The sequence below is a fragment of the Mesoplodon mirus genome, assembly GCF_964341445.2.
Source record: "Mesoplodon mirus genome assembly, chromosome: 6".
Taxonomy (NCBI): domain Eukaryota; kingdom Metazoa; phylum Chordata; class Mammalia; order Artiodactyla; family Ziphiidae; genus Mesoplodon; species Mesoplodon mirus.
In genome coordinates, this window is record NC_138982.1 from 72,378,857 (window position 1) to 72,396,576 (window position 17,720).

The 17,720-nt window shown below is 43.8% G+C and overlaps 2 protein-coding genes across 2 annotated transcripts; both read right to left on the reverse strand.

Moving 5' to 3' along the window:
• Positions 1-2,441: 2,441 nt before the first annotated feature.
• Positions 2,442-3,224, reverse strand: LOC309806599 (proline-rich protein 23C-like; the record flags this gene model as incomplete). Its single annotated transcript, XM_082625485.1, has 1 exon — positions 2,442-3,224. The coding sequence occupies one exon, from the start codon at positions 3,222-3,224 to the stop codon at positions 2,442-2,444; it is 783 nt and encodes a 260-aa protein (XP_082481611.1).
• Positions 3,225-16,314: 13,090 nt separating this feature from the next.
• Positions 16,315-17,097, reverse strand: LOC309806584 (proline-rich protein 23C-like; the record flags this gene model as incomplete). Its single annotated transcript, XM_082625469.1, has 1 exon — positions 16,315-17,097. The coding sequence occupies one exon, from the start codon at positions 17,095-17,097 to the stop codon at positions 16,315-16,317; it is 783 nt and encodes a 260-aa protein (XP_082481595.1).
• Between the last annotated feature and the right edge of the window lie 623 nt (positions 17,098-17,720).

Here is a 17,720-nt window from a genome sequence, read left to right on the forward strand (position 1 = left end):
ACAGGTTTGAGCCCTGGGCTGGGAAGACCCCACATGCCACCAAGCAACTAAGCCCGTGTGCCACAACTACTGAAGCCCGCTAGCCTAGAGCCCACGAGCCACAGCTACTGAGCCCACATGCCACAATTACTGAGGCCCGCGTGCCTAGAGCCCGTGCTCTGCAACAAGAGAAGCCACCGTAATGAGAAGCCTGCGCACTGCAACGAAGAGTAGCCCCCGCTCGCTGCAACTACAGAAAGCCCACGTGCAGCAACAAAACCCAACACAGCCAAAAATTAAATAAATAAATAAATGAATGCAAAAAAACCCCAAGACATGGAAGCAACCTAAATGTCTATCTACAGATGAATGGATAAAAAGATGTGGCATACCTATACAATGGAATACTACTCAGCCATAAATGAGAATGAGATGATGCCATTTGTAGCAACATGGATGGACCTAGAGATTATCATACTAAGTGAAGTAAGTCAAAGAAAGATAAATATCATATGATATCACTTATATGTGGAATCTAAAATATGACACAAATGAAGTTATTTACAAAACAGAAATAGACTCACAGACATAGAAAACAACCTTATGTTTACCAAAGGGGAAAGAGGGTGGGGGAGAGATAAATTAGGAGTTTGGGATTAGCAGATATAAAACTATCATGTATTCAGTGTAAAACAGATAAACAACAAGGTCCTACTGTATAGCACAGGGAACTATATTCAATATCCTGTAATAAACCATAACCATGTAAAAGAATATGGAAAAAATATGTAACTTTGCTGTACACCACAAAGTAACACACCAATGTAAATCAACTATACTTCAATTAAAAAATAAAATAAAATTTAAAAATGTGCTAATGAACAGCTGAGTCAAATATAAAAGGAACAACAACTTGATTGGCAGAGACCTCTTGCCTGCAACAACAATAAAAAATGGCAGAACAATGGAGTAATGTCTTTAAAGTACTTAAATAACACTTTAGAATTAGGAATGAATACATAATAAAAGTTTTCAGATATACAAGACTATGAGAGTGTACTACACAAAACATGTTGAGATTTACAAAACCAAGATAATTTACTACACATAGGGTATAGTGGAAAGAACTATTAAAGTATATTCTTCAGCAAGAAGAAAATTGAGGCTAGACTTTGAGAGTGGAATATAAGAATAAAAAGGTAGAGAGGAAATGGTGAAGCATGTTGGTGAATATAAATAGTATTGATGTTTAAAAAAACTGAAACCATCTTGTTTTCAGCTTTACCTGTAGATTTTATTTCTTTTGTAAAAATGTGAAAGAAATATGGTAATTAATTAATGTTTTATTTTTTTTAATTTTTATTTATTTATTTTTGGCTGCGTTGAGTCTTCGTTGCTGCACACGGGCTTTCTCTAGTTGCGGTGAGCGGGGGCTACTCTTCGTTGAGGTGCACGGGCTTCTCACTGCAGTGGCTTCTCTGGTGGCGAAGCATGGGCTGTAGGTGCGTGGGCTTCAGCTGTGGCTCATGGGCTTAGTTGCTCCACGGCATGTGGGATCTTCCCAGACCAGGGCTCGAACCCATGTCCCCTGCATTAGCAGGCAGATTCTTAACCACTGCGCCACCAGGGAGGCCCCTAAATTAATGTTTTAAGAGTTAGAGGTTTGATTTACAAAAGAAAAAACTCGGGGTAGAATTTCAAAGGTATGAATAATGTGGAATAGCAGGAATGCAAACATTTTACATCAGTCTCTGAGTCAAAATAACCGGAGGAAGAGATTTAAAAAGGAAATGCATATCCTAATACATGCTGAAAACATCTGATAAAATCCAGCATTTATTCATAATGAAAAGTGAACTTGACTGGAAGAGAACTTCCTCAGGTTAAGAGGAAGCTATGAACAAACATCATACAATTATGTATAGTAACCATCATACTATTTTGCAACTTTCCAGGAGAGCAGCTCAAAACACCAAGAAAGAGAAAAGCCATGGCTAAAAATCTTCATAAATGCATGGGAAAACATATAACATGAGAAATCCAGTTATTTATTGGTTTGGGGAGAAATAGGGTAGCAATAGGGTATGGTGCTGGAGAGAGAAGAATTTGAGAGAAAATAACCAATGCAAACGAGCGGGAATGGATAGGCCTGAGAATGATGTTGTAAAGAAGTCCAGACGTCTGAACACACATTGTCCGGTATCCCTGGGCGGATTTTCCATTTCAAAGATGAGGTCTAGAGTCTGCTTTCTTTTCCTGACATCTTCTCCTGCTACTATAGCCAGTCTGGAGGGGAAAAGGAGTTGTTGGCCCACGAGATGCTTAATTTCCAGGTTGTAGGACATTCAGTGTAAAAGACGCCGGGAAATCCATTGGGCCTCCAGGATGGTAGCCAGAATTTGTGTGTGTGTGTGTGTCTGTGTGTGTGTGTGTGTGTGTGTGTGTGTACCCCGGGGTGCAGTTCATTCCGGGAACAGACATCTCTGGGCCTCGCGCTTAGGACGGTAAGGGCGTTGGGGGCGCTCGTGAGGACCCGGACTCGGAGAGGAAGGTAGAGGTTGGAGTGGTGAGTCGAGGGAGAGCTCCCGAAGGTGCAAGTGCAGGTTGTCGTCGTGGTGAGGAGAGCGTTTCTCTGGACTAGGATTGGGCGCCCGAGGACGGGGCTCTGGGACAAAGCCCTGCGCGCTGGGTCCCGACACCCTTGCGGTGGGGCTGCGGAGCTCAGCGACGGAGCCGGTTTCAGCCTCCATCCCAGGCGGCAGGAGCTCGGCGTCTGCTTCCTCCTGGTTGGCCTCTTCTTGGCGGGCGATCTCTGGGACAGCTGCGCAGAAGAATCCCGGCTCCCGGGCCATGTACTCCCCTGGAGCGCTCAGGAAAGCGGCCCGTTGCAGGCCCTGTCCCCACGGGCCTTCCACGCCCCAGCCCAGGAGGGCCTCGGGGACCAGCATGAGCATGTGATCTCCGAGAGACACTTGCAGCACGGACGTGGGCTTGGGCGCCAGCAGCACGTCGACGCCATCTAGGGGCAGGTGCAGGGCACAGCCGGCGGGCAGGACCACTACGGAAGTGAGCGCGTCCGCGGCCGGAGGTCCCGTCAGGTTGTCCAGGCTGGGCGCCGCCTCGGACTCGGACTCGGGGTCCTCGGGCTCCTCCGTTCGGCGGCGCTTGGCGGGGCCGGGTCCTTCGGTCTGCGGTCCCCCCCAGTCCGCAGGGTAGGCACTGGGCCTGCGGGGCCGTTTGCCCATGACCTCGACCGACGGACGGCGCCCCCGGGGCCTGGCAGAGGGCGAGGAGGCGCTCGATCCTGCACGCTGTGACGGGTTTCGACGACGGCTGAGGCAAGCCGGGGCGGGGCGGCGCGATGCGGCGACGGCAGGACGGCGCGATACGGGACGAGTCCTCGGAGCTCCGGGGCCGCCTCCTGCAGTTGGTCCTGCAGTTCAGGTTTCTAGGGGAACGGCGTCTGGCGCGGGGCTGGGCCTGGCGCCTTCGAATCTTCAGCTCGTCACGCCGATTCGTCTACGCAACAGACAGCGAAAGATGTTGCCCGTGAAGCCAGTGGAATCCTAGTCGCAAAATGTCACGCGAAGCCCCGCCCCCTCCAAGGCTCCGCCCCGTAGACCTCGCGGTATCTGTGCTGCCCAATAGCCGGGGCTGTGGTTGGTAGAAAGCTACTGTTAAAGTCCTCCGGGGGCCAGAATACTCGTGTACTTCATTTTTAGAGAAAAAAAGATACCCCGAAAATGGAACTTTAACTATTAGTCACCTTTAAGGTTAATATTTTCCTTTGATTTCAGGCATTCTAGAGAAAAAAACCACTCAAATAGACCACCCCCCTGGCAACATAAAACGGACCTATCTAAACGTTCCATGAAATTCCTTTAATGCTTGTGCTTTCATTTCAGGAGTAAATGGAAAATACTCATATATGTTTAGGTAAAGCTCTGTCTTAATAGTCAAATATTTGTGGCAGTTCCTTCCTGAAGATAAAAGCTGTTATCAAATTAAAACAATCTTAGTATAATTAACTTGTTTTATTCAGTATTTATTATATGCCAACCATTCTACTGAGGTTTAAAAAATGATCTTCATTTATTAAATTAAATTAAATTAATTTATTTATTTATTTATTTGGCGGTACGCGGGCCTCTCACTGTTGTGGCCTCTCCCGTTGCGGAGCACAGGCTCCAGACGCGCTGGCTCAGCGGCCATGGCTCACGGGCCCAGCCCCTCCGCGGCATGCGGGATCTTCCCGGACCGGGACACGAACCCGTGTCCCCTGCGTCGGCAGGCGGACCCTCAACCACTGTGCCACCTGGGAAGCCCTGATCTTTGTTTTGAAAAAATTTTTTATTTTTATGTACTTTTGGCTGCGTTGGGTCTTTGTTGCTGCGTGCGGGCTTTCTCTAGTTGCAGCGAGCGGGGGCTAGTCTTCGCTGCGGTGCACAGGCTTCTCGTTGCGGTGGCTTCTGTTTGTTGCGGAGCACGGGCTCTAGGCACACGGGCTTCTGTAGTTGTGGGACGCAGGCTCAGTAGTCGTGGCTCTTGGGCTCTAGAGTGCAGGCTCAGTAGTTGCGGCACATGGGCTTATTTGCTCCACGGCATGTGGGATCTTCCCGGACCAGGGCTCGAACCCGGCATGCGGATTCTTAACTACTGCGCCGCCAGGACCCTGGTGGCGCAGTAGTTAAGGTATGTACTAAAAGCTGTACACATTTAATGTAAACAACTTGAGTTTGTAGATAAGAATACACTCGTGAAACTATCACCACAATCAAAACCGTAAAAGTTATCTATGACCTGCAAAAGTGTCTTCCTGCCCTCTCTGAAAAAAAAATGACCTTTTTTACTTTTCACAACACCTGAAGCTCAGAGTGGTCAAGTGAGGTTTCAAAACTTAAATATGTACCACGTTTGTGTTAGATATAGGCATCCAATGCAGACTTCTCTGGTTTTAAATCATGAACTCTTAACTCATACATTTATTGCATACACCTAAGAGTGAATTACTATAATTGGTCCTGTGTGTGTCTTTTCAAGTTAATAGGTAGGGACTTCCCTGGTGACGCAGTGGTTAAGAATCTGCCTGCCAATGCAGGGGACATGGGTTTGATCCCTGATCTGGGAAGACCCCACATGCTGCAGAGCAGCAAAACCCGTGCGCCACAACGGCTGAAGCCCTTGTGCCTAGAGCCTGTGCTCTGCAACAAGAGAAGCCACTGCAATGAGAAGCCCGCGCACTGCAACCAAGAGTAGCCCCTGCTGGCCTCAACTAGAGAAAAGCCAGCATGCAGCACCGAAGACCAGACACAGCCAAAAATAAATAAATAGATAAATAAATAAACAAAGAAATAAATAAATTTTAAAATTATAAAAAAAAGATTCAAAAAATGTTAATAGGTAACGCCTTCCTCTTTTTTTTTCCCCAAAATATTTTTCACAGTTTAAACTCCTGTGAGCGGAGTATGTTTCCATTTCATTACATCCTTGTAAACATTTCTTATTGATAGACTCTTAACTGTTTTCCAACCTGGTGTAGTAAAATGCTATATCATTGTGTTTTCATTTTGCATTTCTGATTGCCAGTCAAGGTGGATCATTTTTTTCACATGCTTATTAGCCAATATTATATTTAATTCTTTGAAATATTCCCATCTTCTTGGTTTTTTTTTACTTAAAAAAATTAGGTTTCAACTTTTCCTCCAACTTTTTGCAGTGCTGGTTCGTTCTTCAAAGACCAACTCTGAGGGCACTTTCTTGAAAAGGGCATTTCTGACCATTTTGTTTGGAATGGTTTCTTCACTTACTCTCTATCTCATCCCTCTCTCTATGGCCTTCATAGTATTACCACATTCTGTAAATAAACAAAATATTGTTTAAAGACATTGGGGTTCAGTCATACTACTACCAGTCACTTATCAAATGTATGTGTAGCAAATGTCTCTATCACAGTCTTTGAAGACTTTCGCCCTTGATTCACTGTAATTCTCACTCATTGCACATCTGCTGTAGTTTGTGGTGAGTTTAATATTGTCATGGATCCCTCCTCCCCCCACATCTTGGCTTCTCAGTTCTCTTCCTCTTCAGTAATTTTGTCCTCCCTCCTACCTCATTGACTCATACTCTTTTACCTTGTCATTATGAAACTTATATGGTAGTCATCAGTTACATCCATTAGACTATAACTTAATTAGTAAATAGTAAACTGTAAACTGCCTTCGCTGGTCAAGCTCACTTTAACTGTTTTTACAAAAACTTGCATATCCCCCAAGCATGATGTAGCCTAAAGAGTAAGCTACAAGGCCTCTTCACGACCCCTATGGATAAGTACCTCTGATGTAAGAGTCTTAAGATGTTTGCCCGAGTTGTTTTTTTGGAACTTGGAGTCAGTTGTCCAGTTTGAACTTCAGCTGGTTAAGACTGGTTGGGACAACCGCCTCTCCCCTCGGGCATGCGAGAGTGTCTGATCGGTGGCCATTTGATGTCAGAGGGCCAAAACCTCCACCCTAAGAATATGCCAATGTCGCCGTTTTCTGAACATGCATCCTCTGAAGAAGCACGTAGCTTAGTTGCACCTGCCGAGAATAACGATACATCTTTTTTTAAAAATGTATTTATTTATTTAATTTATTTATTTTTGGCTGCGTTGGGTCTTCGTTGCTGCGTGCGGGCTTTCTCTGTTTGCAGTGAGCGGGGGCTTCTCTTCGTTGCAGTGTGCAGGCCTCTCATTGTGGTGGCTTCTCTTGTTGTGGAACACGGACACTAGGAGCGTGGGCTTCAGCAGTTGTGGCACACGGGCTCAGTAGTTGTGGCACGCAGGCTCTAGAGTGCAGGCTCAGTACTTGTGGCTCAAGGGCTTAGTTGCTCCGAGGCATGTGAGATCTTCCCAGACCAGGGCTCGAACCCATGTCCCCTGCATTGGTAGGCGGATTCTTTTTTTTTTTTTTTGGTAGGCGGATTCTTAACCACTGTGCCACCAGGGAAGTCCCGACCCGATCTTTTTCTCCTTTCCACTCACCTTTCCCCACACTCCCTGCACCTCAGGCCACCCTAATTCTTTATCCAGTAAATATCCCTAGCCCCTGGCCTTTGGGGAGATGGATTTGAGATTTGTTCTCCTTTCTCCTTGCTTGACTGCCTTGTGAATAAACCCTTTCTCTGCTGCAAACCTCTCTATCTCAGAGTTGGGCTTTCTGTGTGTGAGGCAAATGAACGTGGCTCAGTAACAATTACTCCAAATTGTGACCCCCTCTGTAATCACAATTTAAAAGATTTATTCTCAGAGTAGTGGCTACCTCCTAACTTTCTAGCTTAGCCCTTTACATATCCAAACTCCATCAATGCTTATGCCCTTCTGGAAAAATTCATCTTTTCAGTGAAACTTAAACTATCAGTTCTTCACTTCCCTCCATAACTGGAACTTAAATTCCACGAAGAGTCATTTTAATCATTGCTATATGTATATCTTTTTTAAAAATTATTTTTTATTGAGGTAACATTTGTTTATAACATTATATAAGTTTCATATGGACAACATTATATTTCTACTTCTGTACACACTACAGCATGCTCACCAACAAAGATTTAGTTTGTATAGTCACCACAGAGTTGATCCTCTTTATCCATTTCACCCTTTCCCCTCTGGTAGCCACTACTCTGCTCTCTGTATCTACATGTTTGTTTTTGTTTGGTGTGGTTTGTTCATTTACTTTGTATGTTTTTTTTTAAATTCCATATCTATGTGAAATCATATGGTATTTGGCTTTCTCTAGCTGACTTCTTTCACTTAGCATAATACTCTCAGTGTCCATCCATGCTGTGGCAAATGGCCAGGTTTTATTTTTTTCCTATGGCTGTATCTATATTGTATATATTGTGTTTCACCTCTTCTTTATTCATTTATTGGTTGATGGGCACTGCGGTTGTTGCTATACCTTGACTATTGTAAATAATGCTGCAATGAACATGGGGTGCATAAGTGTTTTCAAGTTAGTGTTTTCATATACTTTGGATAAATACTCAGAAGTGGGATAGCTGGATCATATGGTAGTTCTATTCCTGCATTTCTAAGGAATCTTCATACCATTCTCCATAGTGGCTGTGCCAGTTTACATTCCCACCGACACCGCAGGAGGGCTCACTTTTCTCCACGTACTCGCCAACACTTTTAATTTCTTGCCTTTTGATAAAAGCCATTCTAACAGGTATGAAGTGATATGTCATTGTCGGTTTTTATTTTAGTTTTTTAAAAATTGAGGTATAATGGAGTTACAGTGTTACGTTTCAGGTGTACAAGATAATGATGAACAATTCCTAAAGATTATACTCCATTTATAGTTATTATAAAATATTGGCTATGGACCCTTGCCTGGCGGTCCAGTGGTTAAGACTCCATGCTTCCACTGCAGGGGCCCCGGGTTCAGTCCCTGTTCAGGGAACTAAGATCCGCGTGTGCTGCGGGGTACGGCCAAAAAATAAATATTGGCTGTATTCCCTGTGTTGTACAATATATCCTTGTAGCTTAATTACTTTAAACATAGTAGTTTATACCTCTTCATCTCTTACCCCATCTTGCCTCTCCCCACTTGTAACCACGAGTTTGTTCTCTATATCTGTGAATCTGTTTCTTTTTCGTTATATTCACTAGTTTGTTTTATTTTCTGGATTCCATGTTTAAGTGATAACATAACAGTATTTGTCTTTCTCTGTCTGACTTATTTCACTATGCATAATACCCTACAAGTCTATCCATGTTGTTGTAAATGACAAAATTTCACTCTTTTTTTATGGCTGAGTATATACATACACACAGACACACACATGCATATATGTATCACATCACATCTTCTTTAGCTGTCCATCTGTTGATGGACACTTAGGTTGTTTCCATATTTTGGCTGTCATAAATAATGCTGCCACGAACATTCAGCTGCATGTATCTTTTCAAAGTAGTGTTTTTGTTTTCTTTGGATGTATACCCAGGAGTGGAATTGCTGTATCCTATGGTAATTCTATTTAGTTTTTTGAGGAACCTCCACACTGTTTTCCACAGTGGCTGCACCAATTCACATTCCCACCAACAGTGTACGGGGGTCCCCTTTATTTCACAACCTAGCCAACATTTGTTATTTGTGGTCGTTTTGATGTTAGGTGTTCTTACAGGTGTGAGGTGGTATCTCATGGTGGTTTGATTTGTATTTCTCTGACGGTTAGTGATGTTGAGCATCTTTTCATGTGCCTGTTGCCCGACTGTTATGTCTTCTTTGGAAAAATGTCTGTTCACCTCTTCTGCCCATTTTTGTTAATTGATTTTTATTGGAGTGTAGTTGATTTACAATGTTGTGTTAGTTTCAGGTGTACAGCAAAGTGAATCAGTTATACATAGATCCACTGTTTTTTAGATTCTGTTCCCATATACGTTATTACAGAGTATTGAGGAGAGTTGTATAAACTTTTTTTTTACATCTTTATTGGAGTATAATCGCTTTACCATGGTGTGTTAGTTTCTGCCTTATAACACAGTGAATCAGTTATACATATACATATGTTCCCATATCTCTTCCCTCTTGCGTCTCCCTCCCTCCCACCCTCCCTATCCCACCCTTCTAGGTGGTCACAAAGCACTGAGCTGATCTCCCTGTGCTATGTGGCTGCTTCCCAGTAGCTATCTGTTTTACATTTGGTAGTGTATATATGTCCATGCCTCTCTCTCGCTTTGTCAGAGCTTACCCTTGCCCCTCCCCATATCCTCAAGTCCGTTCTCTAGTAGGTCTGTGTCTTTATTCCTGTCTTACCCCTAGGTTCTTCATGACATTTTTTCCCTTAAATTCCATATCTATGTGTTAGCATACGGTATTTGTCTTTCTCTTTCTGACTGACTTCACTCTGTATGACAGACTCTAGGTCCATCCACCTCATTACACATAGCTCAATTTCGTTTCTTTTTATGGCTGAGTAATATTCCATTGTATATCTGTGCCACATCTTCTTTATCCATTCATCCAATGATGGACACTTAGGTTGTTTCCAGCTCCGGGCTACTGTGAATAGAGCTGCAATGAACATTTTGGTACATGACTCTTTTTGAATTATGGTTTTCTCAGGGTATATGCCCAGTAGTGGGATTGCTGGGTCACATGGTAGTTCTATTTGTAGTTTTTTAAGGAACCTCCATACTGTTCCCCATAGTGGCTGTACCAATTCACATTCCCACCAGCAGTGCAAGAGTGTTCCCTTTTCTCCACACCCTCTCCAGCATTTATTGTTTCTAGACTTTTAGATGATGGCCATTCTGACTGGTGTGAGATGATATCTCATTGTAGTTTTGACTTGCATTTCTCTAATGGTTAATGATGTTGAGCGTTCTTTCATGTGTTTGTTGGGAGTCTGTATATCTTCTTTGGAGAAATGTCTATTTAGGTCTTCTGCCCATTTTTGGATTGGGTTGTTTGTTTGTTTGCTACTGAGCTGCATGAGCTGCTTATAAATTTTGGAGATTAATCCTTTGTCAGTTGCTTCATTTGGAAATATTTTGTCCCATTCCGAGGGTTGTCTTTGGTCTTGCTTATGGTTTCCTTTGCTGTGCAAAAGCTTTGAAGTTTCATTAGGTCCCATTTGTTTATCTTTGTTTTTTATTTCCATTTCTCTAGGAGGTGGGTCCAAAAGGATCTTGTTGTGATTTATGTCATAGAGTGTTCTGCCTATGTTTTCCTCTAAGAGTTTGATAGTTTCTGGCGTTACATTTAGGTCTTTAATCCATTTTGAGCTTATTTTTGTGTATGGTGTTCGGGAGTGATCTAATCTCATACTTTTACATGTACCTGTCCAGTTTTCCCAGCACCACTTATTGAAGAGGCTGTCCTTTCTCCACTGTACATTCCTGCCTCCTTTATCAAAGATAAGGTGACCATATGTGCGTGGGTTTATCTCTGGGCTTTCTATCCTGTTCCTTCTGCCCGTTTTTCAATCAGGTGGTTTGCTTTTTCCTATTGAGTTGTATGAGCTGTTTATATATTTTGGATATTAACCTCTTATTGGTCATCTCATTCCCAAATATTTTCCCCCATTCAGTAGGTTGTCTTTTCATTTTGTTGATGGTTTCCTTTGCTGTGTGAAAACTATTAGGTTTAATTACGTCCCATTTGTTTATTTTGGCTTTTGTTTCCTTTGCCTTAGGAGACAGATTAAAAAAATATACAGTAAAGATAGAAAATCAACCATGTACAAAGCTAGTAGGAAGGTTAAAAGCCAAAAGTAGTAATATCATCTGTATCTACAGTAAGCAGTTTGGGGATACACAAAATACTTAGATGTAAAATATGATGTCAAACACAGTAATCATAAGGGGAGGAGAGTACAATTGTAGGGTTGTTAAATGCATTTGAGATTTGAGATCAGCAACTTAAAACAATCACATATAACAAGATATCACTGTATATAAACTTCATGATAGACACAAACAGAAAAATCTATAATAGATGCACACAGAAAAAAGAGGCAAGGATTTGAACATGACATTAAAGATAGTCATCAAATCACAAGACAAAAGAATGAAAGAAGAAGAAAGGAGGAAAAAAGCACTACAAAACAATGTCAAAACAATTAATAAAATGGCAATAAGACCATACACATCAATAATTATTCAAAGTAAATGGACTAAATGCTCCAATCAAAAGACATAGGGCGATAGATAAATGAGGACCTACTGTATGGCACAGGGAACTCTATTCAATATTTTGTATATAATAACTTATAATGGAAAAGAATCTGAAAAAGAATATATACATATATAGATCGCTTTGCTGTACACCTGAAACTAATACAACATTGTAAATCAACTATACTTCAATAAAAAGTTGTTTGTTTTGAAAAAAAAAAAAGAGTGGCCGAATGGATACAAAAACAAGACCCATATATATGCTGCCTACAAGAGACTCACTTCGGAGCTAAAGACACACATAGACTGAAAGTGAGGGGATGGAAAAAGATACTCCATGCAAATGGAAATAAAAAGAAAGCTGGGGAGCAATACTTACATGAGACATAGACTTTAAGAGAAATAGACTTTTGTGGTTTGGATTTGCATTTCTCTAATAATTTGTGACGTTGAACATCTTTTCATGTGTCTATTGGCCATCTATGTCTTCTTTGGAAAGTGTCCTATACCCATTTGGGGGTTGTTTTATTTTTGTTGTTGTTGTTGTGAGTTCTTTCTATATTTTGGATGTTCACCCCTGACTGGATATATGATTTGCAAGTATCTTCTTCCATTAGGTAGGTTCCCTGTTCATTTTGTTGCTGGTTTCCTTTACTGTGCAGAAACTTCTTAGTTTGATGTAATCCTATTTGTTTACTTTTGCTTGTGTTTCCCTTGCCTGAGGAGACAAATAAGTGGAAAAGTGTTCTGTGCTCATGGATTGGAAGAAATAACATCGTTCAAATGTCTCTATTACCTAAAGCAATCTTCAGATTCAATGCAATCTCTATCAAAGTCCCAAGGATATTTTTCGCAAAAATAGAATAAAAAAGTCTTAGATTTACATGAAACCATAAGAGACCCTGAACAGCCAAAGCAATCCTGATAAAAAGAAAGAGTTGGAGGTATCACACTCTCTGATTTAAAACTATATTATAAAGCTACAATAATCAAAACAGCATTATATTTGCAGAAAAGCAGATACATAGGTCAATGGAACATAACTGAGAACCTGGGAGTAAACCCATACATATATGGATAATGAATTCATGGCAAGGAAGCAAAGAGCGTACAATGGAAAAGGACAGTCTCTTCAATAAATGGTGACGGGGGAACTTCCCTGGTGGTGCAGTGGTTAAAACTCCGTCTGCCAATGCAGGGGGACACGGGTTCGATTCCTGGTCTGGCAAGATCCCACACGCCACGGAGCAACTAAGCCCGTGCGCCACAACTACTGAGCCTGTGCCCTAGAGCCCGCGAGCCACAACTACTGAGCCCCTGTGCCACAACTACCAAAGCCCGTGTGCCTAGAGCCTGTGCTCCGCAACAAGAGAAGCCACTGCAATGAGAAGCCCATGCACTGCAACGAAGACCCAACGCAGCCAAAAATAAATAAATAAATAAATTTAGATTAAAAAATGGTGTTGGGAAAACTGGACAGCCACATGCTAAGAAAAAAAAAAAAGAAACTAGACCACTATCTCACACCACACACAAAAGTCATCTCAATGCATTAAAGACTTTAGTGTAGGGCTTCCCTGGTGGCGCAGTGGTTGAGAGTCCGCCTGCCGATGCAGGGGACACGGGTTCGTGCCCCGGTCCGGGAAGATCCCACATGCCACGGAGCGGCTGGGCCCGTGAGCCATGGCTGCTGAGCCTGCGCATCCGGAGCCTGTGCTCCGCCACGGGAGAGGCCACAACAGTGAGAGGCCCGCATACCGCAAAAAAAAAAAAAAAAAGAAATGGGCAGAAGACCTAAATAGACATTTCTCCAAAGAAGACATACGGAAGGCCAAAAAGCACATGAAAATATGCTCAACATCACTAATTACTAGACAAATGCAAATCAAAACTACAATGAGGTATCACGTCACACTGGTCAGCATGAGCATCATTAAAAAGTCCACATATAATAAGTGCTGGAGAGGGTGTGGAGAAAAGGGAACTCTCCTACAGTGTTGAAGGGAATGTAAATTGGTGCAGCCATTATGGAGAACAGCATGGAGGTTCCTTAAGAAACTAAAAAGGGTTGCTATATGGTCCAGCAGTCCCACTCCTGGGCAAATATCCCGAGAAAACTCTAATTTGAAAAGATACATGCACCCCAATGTTCATAGTAGCACTATTTAAAATAGCCAACTGGCGACTTCCTTGGTGGCGCAGTGGTTAAGAATCTGCCTGCCAGTGCAGGGGACACAGGTTTGAGCCCTGGGCTGGGAAGACCCCACATGCCACCAAGCAACTAAGCCCGTGTGCCACAACTACTGAAGCCCGCTAGCCTAGAGCCCACGAGCCACAGCTACTGAGCCCACATGCCACAATTACTGAGGCCCGCGTGCCTAGAGCCCGTGCTCTGCAACAAGAGAAGCCACCGTAATGAGAAGCCTGCACACTGCAACGAAGAGTAGCCCCCGCTCGCTGCAACTACAGAAAGCCCACGTGCAGCAACAAAACCCAACACAGCCAAAAATTAAATAAATAAATAAATGAATGAAAAAAAACCCCAAGACATGGAAGCAACCTAAATGTCTATCTACAGATGAATGGATAAAAAGATGTGGCATACCTATACAATGGAATACTACTCAGCCATAAATGAGAATGAGATGATGCCATTTGTAGCAACATGGATGGACCTAGAGATTATCATACTAAGTGAAGTAAGTCAAAGAAAGATAAATATCATATGATATCACTTATATGTGGAATCTAAAATATGACACAAATGAAGTTATTTACAAAACAGAAATAGACTCACAGACATAGAAAACAACCTTATGTTTACCAAAGGGGAAAGAGGGTGGGGGAGAGATAAATTAGGAGTTTGGGATTAGCAGATATAAAACTATCATGTATTCAGTGTAAAACAGATAAACAACAAGGTCCTACTGTATAGCACAGGGAACTATATTCAATATCCTGTAATAAACCATAACCATGTAAAAGAATATGGAAAAAATATGTAACTTTGCTGTACACCACAAAGTAACACACCAATGTAAATCAACTATACTTCAATTAAAAAATAAAATAAAATTTAAAAATGTGCTAATGAACAGCTGAGTCAAATATAAAAGGAACAACAACTTGATTGGCAGAGACCTCTTGCCTGCAACAACAATAAAAAATGGCAGAACAATGGAGTAATGTCTTTAAAGTACTTAAATAACACTTTAGAATTAGGAATGAATACATAATAAAAGTTTTCAGATATACAAGACTATGAGAGTGTACTACACAAAACATGTTGAGATTTACAAAACCAAGATAATTTACTACACATAGGGTATAGTGGAAAGAACTATTAAAGTATATTCTTCAGCAAGAAGAAAATTGAGGCTAGACTTTGAGAGTGGAATATAAGAATAAAAAGGTAGAGAGGAAATGGTGAAGCATGTTGGTGAATATAAATAGTATTGATGTTTAAAAAAACTGAAACCATCTTGTTTTCAGCTTTACCTGTAGATTTTATTTCTTTTGTAAAAATGTGAAAGAAATATGGTAATTAATTAATGTTTTATTTTTTTTAATTTTTATTTATTTATTTTTGGCTGCGTTGAGTCTTCGTTGCTGCGCACGGGCTTTCTCTAGTTGCGGTGAGCGGGGGCTACTCTTCGTTGAGGTGCACGGGCTTCTCACTGCAGTGGCTTCTCTGGTGGCGAAGCATGGGCTGTAGGTGCGTGGGCTTCAGCTGTGGCTCATGGGCTTAGTTGCTCCACGGCATGTGGGATCTTCCCAGACCAGGGCTCGAACCCATGTCCCCTGCATTAGCAGGCAGATTCTTAACCACTGCGCCACCAGGGAGGCCCCTAAATTAATGTTTTAAGAGTTAGAGGTTTGATTTACAAAAGAAAAAACTCGGGGTAGAATGTCAAAGGTATGAATAATGTGGAATAGCAGGAATGCAAACATTTTACATCAGTCTCTGAGTCAAAATAACCGGAGGAAGAGATTTAAAAAGGAAATGCATATCCTAATACATGCTGAAAACATCTGATAAAATCCAGCATTTATTCATAATGAAAAGTGAACTTGACTGGAAGAGAACTTCCTCAGGTTAAGAGGAAGCTATGAACAAACATCATACAATTATGTATAGTAACCATCATACTATTTTGCAACTTTCCAGGAGAGCAGCTCAAAACACCAAGAAAGAGAAAAGCCATGGCTAAAAATCTTCATAAATGCATGGGAAAACATATAACATGAGAAATCCAGTTATTTATTGGTTTGGGGAGAAATAGGGTAGCAATAGGGTATGGTGCTGGAGAGAGAAGAATTTGAGAGAAAATAACCAATGCAAACGAGCGGGAATGGATAGGCCTGAGAATGATGTTGTAAAGAAGTCCAGACGTCTGAACACACATTGTCCGGTATCCCTGGGCGGATTTTCCATTTCAAAGATGAGGTCTAGAGTCTGCTTTCTTTTCCTGACATCTTCTCCTGCTACTATAGCCAGTCTGGAGGGGAAAAGGAGTTGTTGGCCCACGAGATGCTTAATTTCCAGGTTGTAGGACATTCAGTGTAAAAGACGCCGGGAAATCCATTGGGCCTCCAGGATGGTAGCCAGAATTTGTGTGTGTGTGTGTGTCTGTGTGTGTGTGTGTGTGTGTGTGTGTGTGTGTACCCCGCGGTGCAGTTCATTCCGGGAACAGACATCTCTGGGCCTCGCGCTTAGGACGGTAAGGGCGTTGGGGGCGCTCGTGAGGACCCGGACTCAGAGAGGGAGGTAGAGGTTGGAGTGGTGAGTCGAGGGAGAGCTCCCGAAGGTGCAAGTGCAGGTTGTCGTCGTGGTGAGGAGAGCGTTTCTCTGGACTAGGATTGGGCGCCCGAGGACGGGGCTCTGGGACAAAGCCCTGCGCGCTGGGTCCCGACACCCTTGCGGTGGGGCTGCGGAGCTCAGCGACGGAGCCGGCTTCAGCCTCCATCCCAGGCGGCAGGAGCTCGGCGTCTGCTTCCTCCTGGTTGGCCTCTTCTTGGCGGGCGATCTCTGGGACAGCTGCGCAGAAGAATCCCGGCTCCCGGGCCATGTACTCCCCTGGAGCGCTCAGGAAAGCGGCCCGTTGCAGGCCCTGTCCCCACGGGCCTTCCACGCCCCAGCCCAGGAGGGCCTCGGGGACCAGCATGAGCATGTGATCTCCGAGAGACACTTGCAGCACGGACGTGGGCTTGGGCGCCAGCAGCACGTCGACGCCATCTAGGGGCAGGTGCAGGGCACAGCCGGCGGGCAGGACCACTACGGAAGTGAGCGCGTCCGCGGCCGGAGGTCCCGTCAGGTTGTCCAGGCTGGGCGCCGCCTCGGACTCGGACTCGGGGTCCTCGGGCTCCTCCGTTCGGCGGCGCTTGGCGGGGCCGGGTCCTTCGGTCTGCGGTCCCCCCCAGTCCGCAGGGTAGGCACTGGGCCTGCGGGGCCGTTTGCCCATGACCTCGACCGACGGACGGCGCCCCCGGGGCCTGGCAGAGGGCGAGGAGGCGCTCGATCCTGCACGCTGTGACGGGTTTCGACGACGGCTGAGGCAAGCCGGGGCGGGGCGGCGCGATGCGGCGACGGCAGGACGGCGCGATACGGGACGAGTCCTCGGAGCTCCGGGGCCGCCTCCTGCAGTTGGTCCTGCAGTTCAGGTTTCTAGGGGAACGGCGTCTGGCGCGGGGCTGGGCCTGGCGCCTTCGAATCTTCAGCTCGTCACGCCGATTCGTCTACGCAACAGACAGCGAAAGATGTTGCCCGTGAAGCCAGTGGAATCCTAGTCGCAAAATGTCACGCGAAGCCCCGCCCCCTCCAAGGCTCCGCCCCGTAGACCTCGCGGTATCTGTGCTGCCCAATAGCCGGGGCTGTGGTTGGTAGAAAGCTACTGTTAAAGTCCTCCGGGGGCCAGAATACTCGTGTACTTCATTTTTAGAGAAAAAAAGATACCCCGAAAATGGAACTTTAACTATTAGTCACCTTTAAGGTTAATATTTTCCTTTGATTTCAGGCATTCTAGAGAAAAAAACCACTCAAATAGACCACCCCCCTGGCAACATAAAACGGACCTATCTAAACGTT